This window comes from Schistocerca serialis, chromosome 6 (assembly GCF_023864345.2).
Source record: "Schistocerca serialis cubense isolate TAMUIC-IGC-003099 chromosome 6, iqSchSeri2.2, whole genome shotgun sequence".
NCBI lineage: Eukaryota > Metazoa > Arthropoda > Insecta > Orthoptera > Acrididae > Schistocerca > Schistocerca serialis.
In genome coordinates, this window is record NC_064643.1 from 217672359 (window position 1) to 217697054 (window position 24696).

A 24696-nucleotide genomic window follows, 5' to 3' on the forward strand; every position below is an offset into this window, starting at 1 on the left:
AGGGGGACCCTACAGTTCTCAACCCTATGGCATAAGTCCAGGTAGTCACAGCCTAGCTTGTCACAGAACTTTCAAAATCTCTGGTTCAGTCCTTCTACTCGACTCAGAACCATAGGACCACAATCTGTTCTGGGAAAAATGCTGCATATTGTGAGCTTCGTTGAAACTCCACGCTCAAGGCTGGTGTTTTCGACCTTCTGTGCTAATCACTGGAATGACCCAAGAATGACTACGGAGCCCAGACGACAGGCATCATTTGTTCCAGGGTGCGCCACAATCTGCAGTTGGTTGCACCCTGTTCGCCCAATGGCTGCTGGAATAGCATCGTCAGCATATTGAATGAGGCCCCTCCCAGGCATTCACACTGAGTGCACATGGTGTCCTATCCTGTCCCTTGCTGCCATTTCCCTAAGGTGTACCATCATTTGCCATACATTGAACTGCCAATGATAATAGACCCCTATTCTTTTGCGTCTGCCTCTTCCTGACATCGGACAAAACAAGTTTTCCTACAACAGGTGAAGTGAGTCCCACTGGGCTAGTTTCAGTTTCAGTGAAAGGCAACATCTCAGACTTGTTGGTGAGGGGCTTCAGTACAACACCCTGAGCCCTCCCTGATCCCCGTTCACCCTGAAAAGGATGCTGAGATCTACTATTGACATGCCACTCACAGTCAAGTAGACTGGTAATGACAGACCCTGTACTTTCTGCAGAGGAGAAAGGATCCACAGGAGAGGGTAGAACTTGAGATACCTCTGGTACAGGTGTCACAGGTACACAACTCTTGGGAGCTCTTCCAAACACTGATTTGCAGCAGTTGTCAATTGTTTGACAGTAGTTAGGGCAATTTCCAGCTGCTTACAAATGCCAGTCAACTCGTCCCATGTTAGAGAACAACATGCACATGCCCCAGAGGGCCTTCGACTGTTTTTTGGACAGCATACTTTTCCCACCTTGCAGTCTTTACCTTTCCTGTGTAGCTGGTTTTATCCTTTCCTTTTAATTTTTACGAGGGCTATCCACAAAGTACATTACGTTTTGGAATTAAAAATAAATAAAATATTGCTTTTTTTAAATTATATACAGATAAAAGCCACACTTAAATACTACTTTTCTACATAGTTGCCATTTAAATTAAGGCACTTATCATAGCGATGGACGAGCTTGGAAATTCCTTCGTCGTAAAATTCAGCCACCTGCGCCTTCAACCACGTGGTTACCTCTTCTCGAAGCTGTGTGTTGTCATCAAAACACTGCATAACCAACCACTTCTTCATTGCTGGGAATAAGTGGAAGTCGCTCGGTGCCAGGTCAGGACTGTACGGCGGATGAGGAAACAACTCCCACTTAAAAGATTCGAGAACTTCACGAGTGGCATTTGCCGTGTGGGCCCGGACGTTGTCGTGAATCAGCAAGATCTTTGAGCCCAACTTTCCCCTGCGCCTGTTTTGTATTGCTCTTCTGAGGTTGTGCAGAGTTTGGCAATACCTTTGAGAGTTTATTGTAGTGCCTCTTTCCAGGAAATCCACAAAAATCACACCTTTTCTGTCCCAAAAGACAGTCACCATCACCTTCCTTGCCGACATTGTCTGCATGCATTTCTTGGGTTTTTGGGGGAATTTGTGTGCCCCCACTGCATTGACTGCAATTTTGTCTCGCAGTTCACATGCTTAACCCACGTTTCGTTACCAGTAACGATGCGATCGAGTAATGAGTCACCATCTTTCTCGTAAGCGTCCAAAAACGTTAACGGTGCAGCCATTCGCTGATTTTTGTGAATCTCTGTCAAGATTCGACAAGTTCGGCAATCACTATGCTGGGTCTTCCACTTCGCTCTTCGTCGTGAACGTTAGTTTGGCCATTTTTAAATTTTATGAGCCATTGACGCACTCCACCTTCAGTGATTATGTTGTCCCCATACACTTCACAAAGCTGCCAATAGATTTATATCGGTGTACAGTTTTTTGCAGTCAGAAACCTTATTACAGCACGCACTTCACACTTCGCGGCATTTTCAATTAACACTGACATTTCAAACTGTCACAGTAACTTAACGGAGTACAGCACAAACCTCTCACTAGCACGGCAGGATGCCGACTGAGCGGTGGAATGCCGTGACACCAAGATGGTCACGCTAGCACCGCCCCTAATGGACGCAAACGAAAACGTAATGTACTTTGTGGATAGCCCTCGTATATCTGAGACAAACACAGTAATGATCATTTTGGCTGTCCATCTATTTTCCCTAAGAAGAACTTAATTGATGTGACACTTAGAGGAGAGAGAGACCAATCACGTAGTAATTTGGTCCCTTGAACCCCGTGCCCCTGCCCCCGCCCCCTCACCCTCCCGCCGAGCACGGGGTCCCGGGTTCGATTCCCGGCGGGGTCAGGGATTTTCACCTGCCTCGAGATGACTGGGTGTTTGTGTTGTCCTCATCATTTCATCATCATCCAGGAAAGTGGCGAAATTGGACTGAGCAAAGATTGGATAATTGTACGGGCGCTGATAACCACGCAGTTGAGCGCCCCACAAACCAAACATCATCATCATCATCTCACCCTCCCGCCCTCTCCATCCCCCTCTGTGTGTGTGTGTGTGTGTGTGTGTGTGTGTGTGTGTGTGTGTCATACTGCCATTCCACATTCGCTTGGAAGTTGTAGGTCACAATCTATCATTACTGTTCTGCTTTGCGAAATGTCACAGATATGTTGCATTCTGAATATGAATATGATGTCAGATATAATATTCTTCATATATCATTGGTTTCAAGTGGCTTCATAAAAAGATTGAAGTAGATTCCAGCCTCACAGTTTAGTTGACTGTACTCCGGAGTCCAACTAAATCATTCCGTTTGAAGAGGACATATTGTCCTGGTAACTTTGCAGTGCCGCACGGAAGTGGAATGTACACTGGTGTCCAAAATTAAAGCAACAAATGGAAATTTTTGCAAGGTTGGGTTTATTTTGCCACAAAACAATACAAACAGATTATAGTAAAGGAAAAACCAATGTAAAGAATACAAAACGTAAACATCTGAAACATGCATGATAATAAACAAAAAGTCTTTGGTTTTATCCAACTTAACATATTCACACACACATTCCAACAACTGGTTAATGTGCTTGGTACGGGGTGTGCCCACCTCTAGCAGCAATACAGGCCTGACGACAGGGCATGCTGTGAGTATCATCAGTCTCATGTTGAGGTAATAATGCCCACTCTTCCTGCAGAGCTGCTCACAGTCTTGAAGAATGGTTGGTGGATGCTGACATGATGCAAGCCGCCTCCCTAGTGCATCCCAGACATTCTCTATGGGATTCAAATCGAGAGAGCAAGCAGGCCACGCTATGCGCGCAATATCTTCCATTTCCAAGAAAACATCTACCACCCGTGCTCTATGAGGTCAAGCATTATCATTCATCAATACAAAGTCTGGGCCACAGCACCTCAAAACTGCAAATAAGTTCCCAAGATGATGTCACAATATGTGACAGCAGTTAAACCTTGCCGATTCACCCGTACAATTCCATGAAGAGGTATTCGAGTGGTAAACATAATCCCTGTCCACACCATTAAGGTATCTTCCTCAACATCGGTCTCTTTCCACAATGTTTGTGTTCCGGAATCATGTTCTATGTTCCCTCCAGATGCAAATCCATCGAGAATCGCTCTCCAGACTAAATCAGGACTCATCTGTGACAACTACATTGGCCCACTGTTCGACTGTCCAGGTGGCATGTAGATGACTCCACTCTAGACGTTCTTTTCTGTGAAGATGCATAAGAGGTAGACATACAGCAGGTCTCTGACATTGAAGGCCACTCTGCCAAAGCCTTCTGCACACCATTTTCCTCGATTCAACACGTCCAGTGGATGCTGCAAGTTCACACAACAGTTGCCATGCAGTACTAAGGTGATACTGTTGTGCCCTCACAGCCAAATAATGGTCCTCTGTTCTGAGGCTACATGTGGTCGGCCCTCCCGTGGTCTTCAGGATACAGTTTCAGTCTCTATAAACTGTTACCAAATCTGAGAAACTACAGAACGATTCACATTAAGCCATTGAGCCACATCAGTTTGCAACTGTCCCGCTTCCTTTATTCCTATAGACCTCCATCACAGAGAGGTGCTAGGCATCTTCTCTGTGTCGTACTGAACGATCTGTGACTGTCGACAGTGATTGTGGATGTGGGGCTGCCCAGCAAACACTATATCATTTCATAGGTACCCTGATGTCATCGTTGCTATGGTTGTCCGTTGACTGGAATGCCATCTTCCATGCAGAACACTATTATACGGACATCTGGTTGTCAGTTTGTGTGACTATAATGTGAATTAGACACAGGAGGGGGAAATAGCAGTTTGTTGCTGTAACTTTGGACATCAGTGTATATAAAATGCAGCATATGTCAGAGGGGTTCATATGATGTGCCAAACTAACTTCATAAAATTATTCCAATAAAGAAGTATTCCAGAATTGCAGATGCAATAGAAACCCACTAATCCACTACTGTCAGGACCTTGACAGTGCCGGACTACTGAAAATGACAGATTGCCAAGCTTCATCTGGAAATAGCAGTGTGCAGATTCTGAGATGTGAGATAAACAAAGAGCAAACAGCCTGCAATTGTTTATCATACAGTCTCTGTTTCGTTACAGTGATAAAAATGTATAATACTGTACAAAACAACTGTTTGGAGAAAATTAAACTTAATTGCACACATCCTGTAGTTTACTTTTAAGATTTTATCTCAAGTACATTACGGTAGTATATTGTACAGTACCATGTATGTTTTTTACTACAGTACATACAGCATTTCTCTATTTTATGACTTGAAATAAGACCAAATCCTCCCTCCCTCCCCCCCCCCCCCCCCCAAAAAAAACCTCGTTATATATAGTACAAATTTACAAGTTGTATGGTGTTGTACAATTTGGTGCTTTCAGCAAATCTTATAAATGTATCAAAGGCAGCAGCTGCCTCATTCCAGGAAGATGAAAATGTTGGATTTGTTGCATCAGCCCCCTCTTTTTCATTGGATTTGATAGAACCACGTGTACAAAATTTCATTCATCTTATCTAGTTTGAGCTTCTTCAAAGTTTTTTGTGATTCATTGTCTTTTACTGTCCCTATGTGTGAGGCAAACTGTCGAAGCTGACCTTTATTTTTTTTTAATATCATAGATTGCTGAAGAACCAACTTTATACTCTTCCATAACCTTATTTCCATTCTCACCTTTCTCAGCCCTATTAATGATGTCAAGCTTTTGTTGTATTGTAAGTGTTACCTGTTTATGTGACACTTTCACTCTGTTTTGAGAGGTGCTAGGTTCAAAAAACATTCCCATAATAATATGCAGCAGTATTGTAATTGCAATAAGAACAGCACTAATTATGTTTACACTTTAAAACACTACTTCTTAATCACTGTAGACAATTGGTGCATGACAAAAGCTGCCTGACAAGTCACTGAAACAATTGTTGGCATGACTCAACTCGAAATTGTTCACCACTGCCCAGTGCAACCGAATTCCACTGAAAGCATCTGAAATATTCAGTTTGTATAAAGCGATGCCAGATTATTGAACGTACTGGACTGTTAAATGACTAATTGATGGGTGTGTACTGTGTCATTATTTTTGTCTGATAGTAGCATAAAGATTGCACAGATACGCTTCATTTTTATGCCCTCAAGCATAACTGCTGTGGGAATTTCCTTCTGGTAATTAATTAGAGACTCTGGTCTTCCACCTGATGACTTACACTGAAGTGGCAGATTTCAGCCTCTGTTGGGAGTCCCCCAATAGGAATACTTGCACAAGTATGCTATGTGACTTTGCTGAGAGTTTCTATTATTATTTAGATTCAGTAACATTTTGCAACGTATCTTCATCATAAGTAACATAATCCTAGATGGGCCAAAAAGGCATTATGCCTCCCTTCACTAGTATGTCAATATAAAATCCCTGAAGAAGGAATTAGACTGTAGCCTAACTGTTTGACATCTTTTTTTTTTTTTATGTGCCTGTCTTCTGCTCAATGACTCTCTTTTTTGGTGAGAGGAGATCTGTGCCAATATTTGCTAAGTATAATATTTTTGCTAATGGAAGTTACTGTATAAGGAAAATGTTCCTGATGTAGGTCTCTTGCCACTCACATTCTCCGTCTACTAGCTTACATATTACTAGGTGCATAAAATTTGTTAAAGATGCAAAGCATTTGCTGGCAGCTGTTGCTCCACTGTCCTTATCTTTCATGGATACTGGAATGTTATTGTACGCAGGAGATTTAAAGCTAAGCCAGTTGTGACTGTAGCAAGTTGTAAAACAATTTTACATAAGTGAAAAATAAGAAGATAAAAAACTATTAAACTGTATTTGTAGTAGTTGTCCAGCTTATTGAAGAGTGAATTTCTTTTATTATAGCCTGTTTCTAAAACATGTAGCCTGTAGTGGTGCACAGTTGAGACCAGAAAGTTGATAAACAAAAAGATTTACTACTTTAGATGTTTAATTAATTAGTTTCTGTTGCTGGATTGCTGTTAGTACTTTTTTACCATATCTATTAAGACTTTCTGTTGTCTTGGTTCTAGTTCAAATGATGTTTGGTGCTTTGATATGGATGACATGCTGTGGAGCAAAAAGGCAACTACGGAACTAAAACCGCATGTTCGATATGGACAGTCACAACTGACTTTGGATGACAGCAGCATTTTAATACTGGGTAAGTGAAATTTTTATCAGTGTAACAAAGTATTTCCTGAAGACTAATAGATAAAGATGAAGCAGTAACAACATGTTAGTTGAAAATTAAGACACAATAAGGAGGACTTCAGGAGGAACTGATTTTCTTGTAAATCATCAGTCTTTAGAAGGGTTTGTTACTGCCCTTGATCTTTTCGTATCATATGCTAATTTTTTCATCTCTGTATAATTACTACACTTAACATTGTTTATTAATCCTTACTCTTTGTCTACCCTTACTAATTTTCTGCATCTACTGCTCCTTCAATCACTAAGTTAAATTTTCATGGATGCTTTAGCTGTTGTCTGCCAGATATATCTCTTCTGGTCTCCATAGACTTATCATATTGCTTATTTATTTTATTACTTCTTCATTTCGTGTTTTATCTGTCCAATTGGTTTTTTAACATTCTGTGATAGCACCACATTTCAAGTTTGTCCAGTGTCTTCTTCAGATTTCAAACGGTTCATGTTCCACTTCTGTACAATATTGTGTTTTAAGACCTATACTTCAGGAACTGCTTCTTCATTTCTGCATCATTGCTAGTAGATATCTTTGTTGAAGAATGTTTTCTTCAACTGTGCCATACTTGTAATATCTTCCATGCTTTGACCGTCCTGTGTAATCTTGCTTCCTAAGAGGAGAATTATGTGGATTCTTCTGTCACTATGTGTTTCCCAATTTTGCTGTTAAGCGAGTTGCTATTCCTCTTACAAGTACTCATTAACACCTTTGTCTTCTTCTTCTTCTTCTTCTTCTTCTTCTTCAAGAATTTCCCTGTTGTGATACACGTCATTCCCTTGTTCTTTGTTGACTTCTTTCCACTTTGGCTCGTATCTTATGATTTTGGAAGGTTATCATCAGGTGTTCAGTCTGTTAAAGTCTGTATTATTTTGTTTTTGTGGAGTTTTTTCCCAGTTTATAGATGTTCATTTCATTTCTAATATTATAATTTCTAATTATCTCTAATCTACTATATCCTTTTACTGCTCTGAGAAATCTCATTTCTGCTGCCTGCATTCTACTCTCTCATTGTTTATGTTTGATCCATGACTCGCTTTCATACTGCAAACGAGGAACAGCAATGCTTTATAAAATGTCAGTCTCCTCCCCCCCCCCCCCCCCCCCCTGGGGCACCTATTTATTGTACCACATATATTTGAGAATTTTGTAAGTTTCTTATTTGTATCTTTATTATGTTTACCCATAATTTCACATCCTGGATTGTTAAAATATTTAACTAGTTTTAATATTTCATTAACACCATTTTTTTTTTATCTTCGGACATATTTTTCCTTAAAAGCCATAGGTTTTGATTCTCATTCTTACATTTTCTGTCCTATACAAATAAATTCTTTTTTGTGGGATACTTTCCTTTTGGTCAAAACGGCTGCATCCCCTACATATAAGAGACTAGATAAAATCGTGTCTGTTTGAATATCTGCATCAAACTGAGCTTTCCATTATCATAATGCACCATATACATCAGATACATCTTAGAAAATGTGACTGATTTTCTGCATCTGTACCTGACCTCTTTGTTTGTTAATATAGCATATTCTGTGCTAAATCCTTCTCTCTCCCCAACCAAATCTTGTTATCTGTTGGATATTTTTCTTCCTGAACCATGTGTTTTTCACAATCAAACCATTTCTTTCACGAAACTCAGCCAGTTTGTCCTTTCTCATTTTCCCCCATATCCATATGGATCAATTCTCTCTTCATTCCATAGTCTTTCATTTCCCACAAAGGCATGTAAGTCACTCATCATTACCACTTCCACATCTATAATTTCATTTTATAATTCCTCTAGGAATTCCTCATTGTTCTCTTCTGTATTTCCTGTCTATGGTGCATATACTTGGATGAAGTTGTTCACACCATTACTTGTCCTCAGCCACATATTCATCCTGTCACTTGCGGATTCCACTGCTTCCAAATATTATTTTACAATTGATTTTACTATTGTATGCACTCCATTTTTAACCTCTTGTCTGCTACTCCAATAAAGTGTGTGTCCTCTCGTCATTTTTCTCCTTTCTCTTCCCTTCCACCTGACTTCACTAAGCTGCAACATTTCTACATTCTCCCTCACCATGAAGCCTATCAGCTCTTCTGCCATCAGTAAGATCCATCACATTAATGATATCCGCCTTCAATGCAGCTGTGACTAGTCGCCCACTTCTCACAGATCCCCAGCATCCCAAGGATTGTGCGTTGCCTGCAGGAGCACCAGGCCAATTTTGAAGTCCCATTCCATATGTAGGGTATGCCAAGTATGCTGAGCTAAGTTTGCTGTCCATTTCTTTCAGCAGGTTTTCTAGATCTTCCATGTCTGGCCAGAATGGCTATTTTTTCTGAAGACCTTAGCTTTCTGCTTGCACTTTTATTCCTCTTCCAAAATGTTCTTTCAGTTCCTGTTTTTGATTCTTTGATGTATAATCTGAACAAAGTCATGGTAAACTGCAACTTTGCCTTACTCCCTTCATAACACAAACTTGTTTGTATTGATCTTCCACTTTTCTGATTGACACGTATAAAAGTATATGGCACTACCCTAGCTGTTAGAGCTACTAGTCCCTGTCTTGGGAAGGGAGAAGTTGAAAAGGAAAGTCAGTTTACTCAGACCCAGGATGAGTGGGAGACCTGTTGTCATTTGTGAATAACTGTTATTTGTTTGACGTATAAACATCAGACAGTGGAATGTGCAGAATGGAGTAGCAACAATATTGAAAGGGTAGACTGCTACTTATGACATAAAGGAGACGTTGAGTCACAGGCAGGCCTGTCTGCGATGCAGAGTCTCCTTTATGTGGTAACATATCAACAGCAATAATATGAGCTTTTGACTGAAAATTAATAGGTGTTTCATTTATTCAAGAAAGATGTAAATTAAGAATCAGTTTGGTTTAGTTAAATGAAACTATTGGAATTCACCTCTACACTGACAGCTAATAGTTGTGAAATAAGAGACAGTTACTTAAACATTTTGTTGCTATTGCTCCATTTCCTCAACATGTGATTTTATATTTCTCATTAGTAGCACATAACGCATAATCTTCATAGGTGGCTGTGGCGGTCCGAATATGGTTTTCAGTGATGTCTGGCTGCTCACTGCCACTGAACCTGTGTGGACGTGGCTGGAGGTTCAAGTAGAAAATCCTCAGTGGTCTGCCTCTCATATGTGGTGTCATCCAGCCTGTAAGGTGTGTGCTTCCTTGGATGAAACAATGTAAATATCATTAACTTATGGGTACAATGTACACTTGCATACAAATATCTATTTTCCCCAGATTGGCCAGCAAGTTGTGGTATTCAGTAGAAATCCTGTATCTAATGCACCTGCACCCCCATATTCACCGCAGTGGAATAGGCCTTCAGTCTGCCGTGTCAACACTGTACAGCCTATTCGTAGAATGGAGGATGGAACAGAAGTGCCAAGGTTTGTTTTTTAAGAAATTATTCATAGCAGAAAAAAATATCTGATCAAATGGAGAAATATCTTTTAGTCACTACTGGAACAATTCATTAGTTTTTCAATAGTTATGGGATTCTGGTGAACTCTGGTTTATGATATTTCAGTTTCTTTTTACATGGTTTGCTGAAATGTGAGTTGCTGACATCTTGTTTTGAGTATTGTAGATGGGGTTGTTAGAGTAAAACACTGAGTTCTAAACCATTTGTATTTAACTCTATCAAGCAGCCTTCCTGTAGTGAAGTATTCACAACCAGTTTCTTTTATTTTGGAAAAAAAGTGACATTCCATTTGTGGATATTATGTTGACTTATTGTAAGGTATTAGAGTTTTTTATTTTTGACACAGTCACTTTTTTTGTGATTCAGTCATAACTGGTTTAAGCCTTCAAAGGCCATTATCAGATGCTGCAGTAGAGAACAGAAAATCTTAAATGAAGACTTGAAACAAATGCAGTTATTTTCACTATGTCTATTTGTGAGCTTAGTAAAGTGTTATTAACATGCATGTGGTTTATACATATGGGTGGCATTTGATGAACAAGTGTTCATGTGTTGTCAGATTGACAAAAATCAGAAATCAGGGAATTATTTACATACTATCAAGTGTACTTTCCCACCCCTACTCTTTACACTAGCTGCGCACGTCCTCTGTAAGACAATCTTCTATAATAAAAACCATAAAATATGACAGTTATCATGATAATATTTCAATCATTTATTCATCAAATATGAAAGTAAATACAGTCTGTTAAAACCGTAAACCCTATTTTAACAAAGTGAGGTGTTTAACAATAAAAGAGGCAGAGTAGCAACCCTTATGGTGTGTTTTTCGGTGCCCGGTGATTCTGTACTTCAGGCTTTATGCAGCTGCACATAAGTAGGAATGATTGCACAGAATGGATGACCAAGACAGTTCCTTGTTGCAGCTCTCTGGCTGTGAGGTATTTATGTTAGCTGTTAGCTGGGTAGATGTTAGGAAACACAAACATGGCCTGGCCAGCACTGTGTGGCACTTGTTCACAAGGTGGCCCATGATAAGCTGTAGCATGTATGGAAGGAGCAGCAACTAACGCAGCCAAGTTAATCATTGTAGGTATTAAAATATGCAGTAGTTGCAAACTCATTTTGTTCGTTTCGTGATGTAAACCTCCAGTTCTTCTAAGATATCTATCTGTCTACTGTTTACTTAATTGTTGTTCAACGTTACCAGTATCAAGTCTCTCTCTGTCCATCTTTATACAGATGGTTGTGGGACCTTGACTGTTCAGTACATCAAATCAAAACACCTTTCAGCCATCTAAATATCCAAATTGTTATTTTATTGAACAACCAGTTTCGCTGATATATTATGCCATCTTTGGGCCCTGTGATTGACTGACGTGTAGGAAGATTCTCACCTTATGTCCATTCAAAATAGGGACCAGCATTCAAAGACTAATATCTGTAGATATTTTAGCTAGTGATCAGTTCAGTCATTCCTACCAGCTGAACAGTCAGTAAGTGAGGATTGAAGTTATCGCTGTCTCAAAAATCTACATACAGCAGTCATTGAATGCTGGCACCCATTTTGACTGGACAGAAGGTGAGAATCTTTCTACACGTCAGTCAGTCAGGGGGCCCAAAGGTGGCGTAATATATCAGCAAAACTGATAGCTCAGTAAAATAACAATTTGGATATTTAATATAATGGAAGGAAACATTCCACGTGGGAAAAATTATATACAAAAACAAAGATGAGGTGACTTACCGAACAAAAGCGCTGGCAGGTCGATAGACACACAAACAAACACAAACATACACACAAAATTCAAGCTTTCGCAACAAACTGTTGCCTCATCAGGAAAGAGGGAAGGAGAGGGGAAGACGAAAGGAAGTGGGTTTTAAGGGAGAGGGTAAGGAGTCATTCCAATCCCGGGAGCGGAAAGACTTACCTTAGGGGGAAAAAAGGACAGGTATACACTCGCACACACGCACATATCCATCCACACATACAGACACAAGCAGACATATGTCTGTTTGTGTTTGTTTGTGTGTCTATCGACCTGCCAGCGCTTTTGTTCGGTAAGTCACCTCATCTTTGTTTTTATATATAATTTGGATATTTAGATGGCTGAAAGGTGTTTTTATTTGACATTCTGTACTGAACAGTCAAGGTCCCACAACCATCTGTATAAAGATGGACATACAGAGACTTGACATTGGTAAAACTCAACAAAAACTAAAAATTTTAAATTTTTTTGAAAAATGTAGGCAATTAAACATTTTAGAAGAAATGTAGATTTGTGTCATGAAACAATGAACAAAATGAGTTTGCAACTATTGCATATTTTAATATTTACAGCAATTTATGTAGCTGAGTTATTTGTCAGGTACCTTCAAAAATGTTATTCTTCCTAAAGAGTCCTTGAGTCTTTCAAAATGTAATCATTATGGTGAATCAGTATGGCTGTAATCCCCTTGTCCCCCATTATAACAAGAACTTTCTCATCTTGTAGATTATTATTTAGTTTTTGAATAATGTTATCGTCAGTAACTTCTTTTTGTGAAAGTTTCTGTGGTCTCTCTAGGAACTTTTGCTTTTGACTGCTGTACTGAGTTGTTCACATCTACTCGATTTTCCTACTTCACTGTCCATTTTTATCTCCTAGACAGGTTTATTGAGAAGTTAGGCTTTCTTCAATCTTAAAATTAAAGAACTTACAAACAAAGCTAAGACTGACTTTAATAAGAACTGTTTAAATTTAGGGATAATTTCTAAAGATGCAAGAATAAAAATTAATAATTCTTCCCATAGTGTTCAAAAGTTGTTTGTTGTTGTGGTCTTCAGTCCTGAGACTGGTTTGATGCAGCTCTCCATGCTACTCTATCCTGTGCAAGCTTTTTCATCTCCCAGTACCTACTGCAACCTACATCCTTCTGAATCTGCTTGGTGTATTCATCTCTTGGTCTCCCTCTACGATTTTTACCCTGCACGCTGCCCTCCAATACTAAATTGGTGATCCCTTGATGCCTCAGAACATGTCCTACCAACCGATCCCTTCTTCTGGTCAAGTTGTGCCACAAACTTCTCTTCTCCCCAATCCTATTCAATACTTCCTCATTAGTTATGTGATCTACCCATCTAATCTTCAGCATTCTTCTATAGCACCACATTTCGAAAGCTTCTATTCTCTTCTTGTCCAAACTATTTATCGTCCAGGTTTCACTTCCATACATGGCTACACTCCATACGAATACTTTCAGAAATGACTTCCTGACACTTAAATCAATACTGGATGTTAACAAATTTCTCTTCTTCAGGAACGCTTTCCTTGCCATTGCCAGCCTACATTTTATATCCTCTCTACTTCGACCATCATCAGTTATTTTGCTCCCCAAATAGCAAAACTCCTTAACTACTTTAAGTGCCTCATTTCCTAATCTAATTCCCTCAGCATCACCCGACTTAATTAGACTACATTCCATTATCCTTGTTTTGCTTTTGTTGATGTTCATCTTATATCCTCCTTTGAAGACACTGTCCATTCCATTCAACTGCTCTTCCAAGTCCTTTGCTGTCTCTGACAGAATTACAATGTCATCGGCGAACATCAAAGTTTTTATTTCTTCTCCATGAATTTTAATACCTACTCCGAATTTTTCTTTTGTTTCCTTTACTGCTTGCTCAATATACAGATTGAACACATCGGGGAGAGGCTACAACCCTGTCTTACTCCCTTCCCAACCACTGCTTCCCTTTCATGTCCCTCGACTCTTATAACTGCCATCTGGTTTCTGTACAAATTGCAAATAGCCTTTCGCTCCCTGTATTTTACCCCTGCCACCTTTAGAATTTGAAAGAGAGTATTCCAGTCAACATTGTCAAAAGCTTTCTCTAAGTCTACAAATGCTAGAAACGTAGGTTTGCCTTTCCTTAATCTTTCTTCTAAGATAAGTCGTAAGGTCAGTATTGCCTCACGTGTTCCAGTGTTTCTACGGAATCCAAACTGATCTTCCCCGAGGTTGGCTTCTACTAGTTTTTCCATTCGTCTGTAGAGAATTCGTGTTAGTATTTTGCAGCTGTGACTTATTAAGCTGATAGTTCGGTAATTTTCACATCTGTCAACACCTGCTTTCTTTGGGATTGGAATTATTATATTCTTCTTGAAGTCTGAGGGTATTTCGCCTGTTTCATACATCTTGCTCACCAGATGGTAGAGTTTTGTCAGGACTGGCTCTCCCACTGCCGTCAGTAGTTCCAATGGAATATTGTCTACTCCGGGGGCCTTGTTTCGACTCAGGACTTTCAGTGCTCTGTCAAACTCTTCACGCAGTATCGTATCTCCCATTTCATCTTCATCTACATCCTCTTCCATTTCCATAATATTGTCCTCAAGTACATCGCCCTTGTATAGACCCTCTATATATTCCTTCCACCTCTCTGCTTTCCCTTCTTTGCTTAGAACTGGGTTTCCATCCGAGCTCTTGATATTCATACAAGTCGTTCTCTTATCTCCAAAGGTCTCTTTAATTTTCCTGTAGGCAGTATCTATCTTACCCCTAGTGAGACAAGCCTCTACATCCTTACATTTGTCCTCTAGCCATCCCTGCTTAGCCATTTTGCACTTCCTGTCGATCTCATTTTTGAGACGTTTGTATTCCTTTTTGCCTGTTTCACTTACTGCATTTTTATATTTTCTCCTTTCATCAATTAAATTCAATATTTCTTCTGTTACCCAAGGATTTCTACTAGCCCTCGTCTTTTTACCTACTTGATCCTCTGCTGCCTTCACTACTTCATCCCTCAAAGCTACCCATTCTTCTTCTACTGTATTTATTTCCCCCATTCCTGTCAATTGCTCCCTTATGCTCTCCCTGAATCTCTGTACAACCTCTGGTTCTTTTAGTTTATCCAGGTCCCATCTCCTTAAATTCCCACCTTTTTGCAGTTTCTTCAGTTTTAATCTACAGGTCATAACCAATAGATTGTGGTCAGAGTCCACATCTGCCCCTGGAAATGTCTTACAATTTAAAACCTGGTTCCTAAATCTCTGTCTTACCATTATATAATCTATCTGATACCTTTTAGTATCTCCAGGGTTCTTCCATGTATACAACCTTCTTTCATGTGTTCAAAAGATCAAACGTGAATGTAAGTTAAGGGTAAGTAAAAACATTTGAGGGATGCCTATAAGATACAACAGATCTTAAGTGAAAAAATAATGATTGGACACCTATCACTCAGCAACAACCACACCAGTATAATTGTCCAAACCAAGGAATATGATTGAGGATCATGTGCTCAAGGAAGTAGTTTTAGTCGGGGCAAGATAAGAAAAGAAAATGGTTAATTTAATTTTTAACTGAAATAGACTGCAAAAAAGTAAAATACCCTAAGTCCACACATTTTTTAAATGTGTTGGAAATTTATCTACTATGGTTTCAAACATTGACAAAGAATGGCTTTTAAACAAATATGACCTGTTGAGTTGCAGATAGGCACAACTAAAAGACTGTTAAACATTATAGCTTTCTAATATTGTTGATTTCTAACCTGGAGTTTCCATTGATTGGTCTAGCTTTTAAGCAGAGGTTTACAATCAATCTGTACTACTACAAACAGACAAATCATAATTTAACTTTGTTACAAACAACCTCCAAAAGTTCTTGACCGATTTACTTCACATTTTTACACGATACTCTAATAGAAGTTCAGGAGAGAGAGTGATACTCTGTATGTCTGTATAAATGGCAAAGGTTGTTACCAAAAATCTCCAATATTTTTATGCAATACTTAAGTAAATGTTCAGAGGTACAAATGCCATCTTTTTTTAAATACATATGCTATATAAATATATATATACACACATACAAAAGAGAAACATTGTTAGCAAAATTCTCCAAATATTCTTGATTGGTTTATTTCATATTTTTACACAATGCTCTAATAAATGTTCAGACGGGCGTAGGCTACATATGTAGTTTATACGGTATGTAAATTGGTGCTACTATGTAAAGCCAAGTCATTGTTTAAAGTTGTTACCAAACATTTTGAAAAGTTCTTGATTGACTTACTTAAGATTTTTAAACATTCGATTGGACATGGCCTTATATTTTTAATGTATAACACACACACACACACACACACACACACACACACACACACACACACACACGCAGATTTTTAAACATTCGGTTGGACATGGCCTTATATTTTTAATGTATATCACACACACACACACACACACACACACACACACACACACACACACACACAGAGAGAGAGAGAGAGAGAGAGAGAGAGAGAGAGAGAGAGAGGAAACATTTATACTAGAAATTTCTTAACTGTTTTACTTCACATTTTTACATGATGCTCTACTTCAAAGTTTTATGTGATTAATAAATATTCAGTAGGAAATAGGCTACATACGCTATGTGATCAAAAGTATCCGGACACCCCCCAAAAACATACGTTATTCATATTAGGTGCATTGTGCTGCAACCTACTGTCAGGTACTCCATATCAGCGACCTCAGTAACCATTAGACATTGTGAGAGAGCATAATGGGACTGGGTCAACCTTGTCTGTTGACTGACAGACACCGCCGACAGTTGAACAGGGTCATAATGTGTAATAGGCAGACATCTATCCAGACAATCACACAGGAGTTCCAAACTGCATCAGGATCCACTGTGAATACTATGACAAGGAAGAGGGAGGTGAGAAAACTTGGATTTCATGGTCGAGCAGCTGCTCATAGGCCACACATCATGCCAGTAAATGCCAAACAACGCCTCACTTGGTGTAAGGAGTGAAAACATAGGATGATTAAACAGTAGAAGAATGTTGTGTGGAGTGGCGAATCTGGTACACAATGTGGCAATCCAATGGCAGGGTGTGGATATGCTGAATGCCTGGTGAACGTCATCTGTTGTTGTTGTTGTTGTTGTTGTTGTTTTGCGTGGCACTATCACAGCACAGGCCTACATTGATGTTTTAAGCACCTTCTTGCTTCCCACTGTTGAAGAGCAATTTGAGGATGGTGATTGCATCTTTCAACATGATCGGGTACTTGTTTATAATGCACAGCCTGTGGCAGAGTGGTTACAGGACAATAACACCTCTGTAATGGACTGGCCTGCACAGAGTCCTGACCTGAATCCTATAGAACACCTTTGGGATGTTTTGGAACACCGACTTTGTACCAGGCCTCACCAACCGACATCAATACCTCTCCCCAGTGTAGCACTCCGTGAAGAATGGGCTGCCATTCCCCAAGAAAGCTTCCAGCACCTGATTGAATGTATGCCTGCGAGATTGGAAGCTGTCATCGGGGCTAAGGGTGGGCCGACACCATACTGACTTCCAGCATTACCGATAGAGGGCATCACGAACTTGGACATCATTTTCAGCCAGGTGTCAGGATACTTTTGATCACATAGTGTATTTTTAATATTATGCTACATAAATATATATGTAATACATATAGAGAACATGCTGTTAGTAAAAATCTCAAAGTTTGTGGCCATTTTACTTCATATTTATGCATGAAAACCTACAAAATGTTCTGAGGGACGTAGGCCTTTTTTTTTTTTTTTTTCCAGTCAGTTTGACCTTAGATGGCTGGGCATTGAAAGCATTAGACAAATTATTTATTCCACAAAAATTGTTTACTCAACAATTTTCTGTTATGTTTTCTTCCTCACAGGAAGTTTTAAGAGGAACGAGGAAAGTCATATTTATGATGTATCGACTTTGCCTAAAATACTACTATTGGACCCTGTATCGTCCAAAATTTCATAACCGTACCTAGAGAACTGAGTAATACTGTCATTGAAACTTCTATTCTTACCCCTTGCACTAATGATTCCAATTGAGTTACCCATTCATTTTAAGCGATTTCATTTCCCAGTGAAGGTTTCATTTATAACAACTAGGGGCAGGAAAATTTTGCAAAAGTAATGCAAAATTAGCAGATTTTAGCAAAATAAAGTGAAGTAGGCAACTTTCACGGTACATTGTGAAATTTGTAATCTTGCAGAGTATAAAAATGTTATAAAAATGAGGACAGCGATTTACTGATATTCATAACTGATAGTTACTGAATATTAAAACTGCATTTTGGCTTCTAATCTTCCCAAGCCTGGGGGTTCATGTATGATCGTAAAATAACAGTTCATTTCCTGCCTAACAAACTTTCATTTGACAATGTAAATAGTGCCGAAATTAGCAAAAAGGCATCATTAAATTTGGCAAAAAAAAAAAAGCACCACCAAATTTGGCAGAAAACACCATGGAATTTGATAAAAAAAGAACACCACTGAACTCGGCAAGAAAACAGCTCCAAATTTGGCAAAGAAAAAGAATTTGGCAAAAATGCTGTGTGCGGATGCAAGCCTAGTTAGTGACACCACTCTCAGTCCCAGGCTGTGGTGGCTTCGGTTACACAACTTGAGGTTGCAGTGTATTGTCATCATTGTTGTGAGCCAGCTGTGGTGATCCAATGGACATCCAGCACAACCCACAAGTCTGCTGATTTACATCTACGTGTACATCATGGCAGAGGGTACACCCCTTTGTACCAGTTATTAGGCATTCTTCCTGTTTCATTCACATATGGAGTGCGGGATGAGTGGTTGTTTGAATGCCTGTGTGCATGTAGTAATTATTCTGACCTTATCCTTATGATCCCACTGTGAGCAATACATAAGGAGTAGTGGTATATCTGTAGAGTATTCATTTAAAGCTGGCTCTTGAAACTTTGTTAATAGGATAGTTTATGTCTGTCTTCAGGAGTCTGCCAGTGCAGGTGGTGGCTCACATCAGGACCAATGATGTGTGTTGCTTTGGATCAGAAGAGATTCTCTCTGTATTTCCGAGTGGGTAACAGAGGTAGTAAACCCCACCTTTCTTGCTAGCAAGATGAAAGCAGAGCACACCATTTTCAGTGCAGTCAACAGGACTGATTATGTACCTCTGGTACAGAGCCAAGTGGAAGGTCTGAATCAGAGGCTTAGACAGTTCTGCGACAGTGTAGGCTGCATATTTCTCACCTTGCGCCATATGGTGGTGGGGTTTTGGGTTCTGCAAAATAGGTCAGGAGTCCATTACATGCAGGAGGCAGCTAGATAGCTAGTGGGAACTATGTGGTGTGGATTCAGTGGTTTTTTAAATTAGAGTAGCTCAGGGAAACACAAAAAAGGCTTCAGTCTCAAAGCATGCAGGGCGAACACAGGAAGAACATGGATCTATGTACCATCAGTATAACAGTTGTAAATTGTTATAGTTGTATTGGGAAAGTACCAGAGCTCAAAGTGCTAATAGAAAGCACCAATGTTCAAATCGATACAGGTGCTGAAAGCTGGCTAAAGCTGGAGATATGTTCAGCTGAAATTTTTGCAAAGGACCTAACAGTGTTAGAAAGGATAGGCTGAATACAGTTGGCGGTGGTGTGTTTGTTGCTATTGGAAGTAGTTTATTTGTAGCATACTGAAATAGGTAGTTCCTGTGAGTTCGTATAGATAGAGAATAAAATAATATTTGGATCCTTTTACTGCCCTCCCAACTCACACAAAATGATTGCTGAGGGGTTCAAAGGAATTTCAAGCATGTACCAGAGTCATACAACTATGGTAGGTGGTGACTTCAATTTACCCTAGATGTGTTGGCGAAATACATGTTTAAATCTGAAGGTATGCATAAAACATCATCTGAAATTGCGCTAAACACATTCTTTGAAAATTATTTTGAGCAGTTAGTTTGTGAGCGTACTCAAATAATATATGATTGTGAAAACAATAATCCTGAGCTAATAATGAGCATCAAAACAGATGCAAGGATTAGTGAATACAGGATTGTCGTAGAAAGACTGAATACTGTAACTCCCAAGTCCTCCATGAATAAATGAAGAATACAGTGGAACCTCACATAATTTGTTTCAGAATCTTACTTGTTAAGTGAAACAATTTGTCCCATATAAATTAATGTAAAATATGATAATTCATTCCACGCAGAAAAAATACTAAAAGTTGTATCTTATTCATGCCATTTATTCAAAGATAATTATACATACAGTATTATGTACTTTATTATACATAACCTTTTACTAGGAAGCTATCTGTAGTCATTTGTTTCTGCCGACGCTTCAATACATGGAGAAAATGTGACACAATTATCATCAAATAAATTTGTAGCACTCGTAGCCACTGCTTTATTGGGGTGGTGATTTTCAGTGTATGATGCAACCGGCTTCAGTGCTCCTTGTTGACATCAGGCTCCACAGGTACTGACTCAGATGCCTCAGTCACATTCGACAACACACTCTGGCGAAAGCTTCTTCCAAGCAGAAGCAAGAGTTCACTTGGTAACCCCTTCCCATGCATTTTCAATCATCTTGACACAACAATGTTGAAGTCCCCCCTGCGGGTCCGGGGATTAGAATAGGCCCGAGGTATTCCTGCCTGTCGTAAGAGGCGACTAAAAGGAGTCCCACCCCCTCAAGGGGGTCGTTAGCGCCTGCGTCCGGAGACGGACGGTTCCACGACCTCTATTTGCGGTCATTTTGCTTTTTCACTTCTCGTTTCTTCCTTCCTTTGGTTGGTTCCTTTCTTTGCTCTTCTCCACCTCACTGTCTTCCTTACTCTTTCCCTTGTCTTCTTCTCCTTGCCTTCTCATTGCCTTCTTCTCCTTGCCTTCTCATTGCCTTCTTCTCCCTGCTTCTCTGGTCTCCGCCTCTGCGTTTGAGACAGTGTGTCCTCTCTCTCCCTCTCTCTCTTCTTTTTCCTCTTCTTCCTTCCTCCCTGTGCGTGCCTGAAGGCCGACCCATGCGTTCGCACGCATAGCCGGTGACGGGGTAACGCGTAATTCCCCGCCCTGGGTAGACATGTAAGGCACGCACGTACCCCCTGGTAAAGGCCAGGCCCAGAGAGGGGTGATTGCCTGAGCTGATACCTTCTGACCATGCCGATTGGTCCCTCCGTCTGTTTCTCGGGAGGTGTGACCTGAGGTGTAAACATTCACCTAAGGCGGGAGTGCCCTCTGAGAGGGTCCCCACAAGGAAGGAGCGCGCCATCGGAGACGCTGGCAATCATGGGGGATTCCTCCGCAATGGATTTCACTCCATCTCTCTCGACTTCTGCCCAAAAACGGAAACATGACCAGCCACCAGTGACAAAAGTACTACCGCCTGCCCCACAGTTCCTCGTCATTTTTCCTCTGTCAACCCTTTCGTTATCCAGAAGGGCGTAGATGCCATAGCCGGATCTATCAAATCTTGTACCAGGTTGCGTAACGGTACCTTATTACTAGAAACTGAGAGCGCCTTTCAGGCACAAAAACTGCTTCGGGCCACACTCCTGTACATGTTCCCTGTCCGGGTGGAGGCTCACCGAACTTTGAATTCGTCTCGTGGTGTAGTCTATACTAGCTCCCTCGACGGATTGACTGACGAGGAGATTCAATCTTTCCTCGCTGAGCAGGGCGTGGCGGCTGTCCATAGGGTCATGAAAAAGGTCAACAATGACCTTATACCGACCCGGACACTTTTCTTGACCTTCGATAGTGTTAAGCTGCCATCGCGCATCAAGGCGGGCTACGAGGTTATTTCTGTTCGCCCCTATGTCCCGACACCTACGCGCTGCTACCAGTGTCAGCGTTTCATTCACACTCGACAGTCTTGTTCCAATGCAGCTAAATGTGTCACTTGTGGCAGGGATGCCCATGAGGGTGACTGTCCACCTCCGTCTCCTCGTTGTGTGAACTGTCAGGGTGACCATGCCGCATCCTCCTGCGACTGTCCTGTCTATAAGGAAGAACGCTGTATCCAAGAAATTCGGGTCAAAGAGAAAGTGTCCACCTCGGCTGCTCGCAAGCTATTGGCTAGTAGGAAGCCCACGCTGCTCCCAGCGGGGAAATACAGTACTGTCCTCGCCTCTCCTCGGACTACCAGGGAGGTGGCAACCCAGACATGCGATCTGACCTTCAGCACCATGGTCGTCCGTTCGGCCAGTGCTAAGATCGCGCGGTCGACGTCTCCTCTTCGTCCCATCACCCCACAGACACCAGCCCCTTCATCAGCTTCTGCTAAGACGAAGACCCAGAAGTCTGATGCACGGGCCTTCAAGAAGGAACCGTCCCGTGCAGACTTCCTACGTACCTCGACCTCCCAGCCTTCAACCGGTACTTCCACCAAACGTCCTTCCAAGAAGGCTCATAGGAAGCACAGTTCTCCTTCTCCGCCACGGCGCATTTCTTCTCCTGCGCCACCCAGCGGTTGCCGCCCCAGGCCATCATCCATTTCGCCTGGCCGCACCGCTGGTAGCCGAACATCTGGCCGTTCACCGGCGGAGGAAGCTCCCCCTCCCGGCCATCTTCCCAAGATGGCCGATGAACCTATAGACCCAATGGACGATGACTGTCCACCTACTGATAGCGGCGGCAGTGCTCGCTCGAAGCCAGGCCCTCAGCGGCCTTCGAGGTGACCCCTTCTTTCATCTTCCTTTTCTTCTTACGATGGCACTTATTCACTGGAATATTCGCAGCATTTGTTCCAACCGAGAGGACTTGAAGTTGCTGCTCCGCTTGCACCGTCCGCTCGTCGTAGCCCTCCAGGAAACGAAGCTACGCCCATGCGATCAAATTGCCTTGGCACACTACACCTCTGTGCGTTTTGACCTACCCCATGTGGTAGGTATCCCGGCTCATGGAGGGGTTATGTTGCTGGTCCGGGATGATATTTACTACGATCCCATCACGTTGCACACCGGCCTGCAGGCAGTTGCCATCCGCATTACTCTCCCCACTTTTACATTTTCCATTTGTACCGTTTACACTCCATCGTCATCTGCCGTTACCAGGGCAGACATGATGCAACTTATTGCTCAGCTACCTGCACCATTTTTGTTAACAGGCGACTTCAATGCCCACCATCCCCTTTGGGGCTCTCCAGCATCCTGCCCGAGGGGCTCCCTGTTAGCAGACCTTTTTAACCAGCTCAATCTTGTCTGCCTCAATACTGGCGCCCCTACTTTTCTTTCGGACACATCTCACACCTATTCCCATGTAGACCTCTCTATATGTACTCCCCAACTTGCACGCCGGTTTGAGTGGTATGCACTTTCTGATACAAATTCGAGCGACCACTTCCCGTGTGTTATCCATCTCCTGCAGCATACCCCCTCTCCGTGCTCATCTAGTTGGACCATCTCCAAAGCAGACTGGGGGCTCTTCTCTTCCAGGGCGACCTTTCAAGATCAACCCTTCACAAGCTGTAATCGTCAGGTCGCACACCTCACGGAAATCATTCTCGCTGCTGCTGAATATTCCATCCCTCACCCTACGTCTTCTCCACGTCGCGTACCGGTCCCATGGTGGACCGCAGCATGTAGAGACACTTTACGTGCTCGTCGACGTGCTTTACGCACCTTTAAACGCCACCCTACAGTGGCGAATTGTATCAATTATAAACGGTTACGTGCACAGTGTTGTCGTATTATTAAAGAAAGCAAGAAAGCCAGCTGGGCTGCTTTCACAAGCACCTTCAGCAGTTTTACTCCTTCTTCTGTTGTCTGGGGTAGCCTGCGCCGGCTATCTGGCACTAAGGTCCACTCACCAGTTTCTGGCTTGACGGTCGCGAATGACGTCCTTGTGGCCCCTGAGGATGTCTCCAATGCCTACGGCTGCTTTTTCGCCGAGGTTTTGAGCTCCGCTCATTACCACCCTGCCTTCCTCCCCCGCAAACAGGCAGAGGAGGCTAGGCCACCTAACTTCCGCTCCTCAAATCGTGAAAGTTATAATGCCCCATTCACCATGTGGGAACTCGAAAACGCACTTGGCCGATCACGGTCCTCCGCTCCAGGGCCTGATTCTATTCATATTCAGATGCTGAAGAACCTTTCTCCTGCGGGTAAAGGTTTTCTTCTTCGTACTTACAATCGCATCTGGATTGAGGGACATGTTCCCGCATGCTGGCACGAGTCTATTGTTGTCCTGATTCCTAAGCCGGGGAAGGACAAGCACTTGCCTTCCAGTTATTGACCCATCTCGCTTACCAGCTGTGTCTGTAAAGTGATGGAGCGAATGGTTAACTCTCGATTGGTTTGGCTGCTCGAGTCTCGACGCCTACTTACCAATGTACAATGTGGATTTTGTAGGCGCCACTCTGCTGTTGACCATCTGGTTACCTTGTCGACCTTCATTATGAATAACTTCTTGCGGGAGCGCCTGACCACGGCTGTGTTCTTTGATCTGGGGAAGGCTTACGACACCTGTTGGAGGGCGGGCATTCTCCGCACCATGCATACATGGGGCCTTCGCGGTCGCCTCCCTCTTTTTATTCGTTCCTTTTTAATGGATCGACAGTTCAGGGTACGTGTGGGTTCTGTCCTGTCAGACACCTTTCGCCAGGAGAATGGGGTGCCACAGGGCTCAGTTTTGAGCGTCGCTCTCTTCGCCATCGCGATCAATCCAATAATGGATTGCCTCCCAGCTGATG

The 24696-nt window shown here is 41.7% G+C and overlaps 1 protein-coding gene across 1 annotated transcript in view; it reads left to right on the forward strand.

The window, feature by feature from the left end:
* LOC126484586 (F-box only protein 42) overlaps positions 1-24696 on the forward strand; it is a 69322-nt gene that overhangs the window by 23805 nt on the left and 20821 nt on the right. Inside the window, exons 5-7 of the mRNA XM_050108148.1 lie at positions 6597-6727; positions 9815-9954; positions 10042-10190. Coding sequence (XP_049964105.1) covers positions 6597-6727; positions 9815-9954; positions 10042-10190 — 420 coding nt within the window. The remainder of the gene's footprint in view (positions 1-6596; positions 6728-9814; positions 9955-10041; positions 10191-24696) is intronic.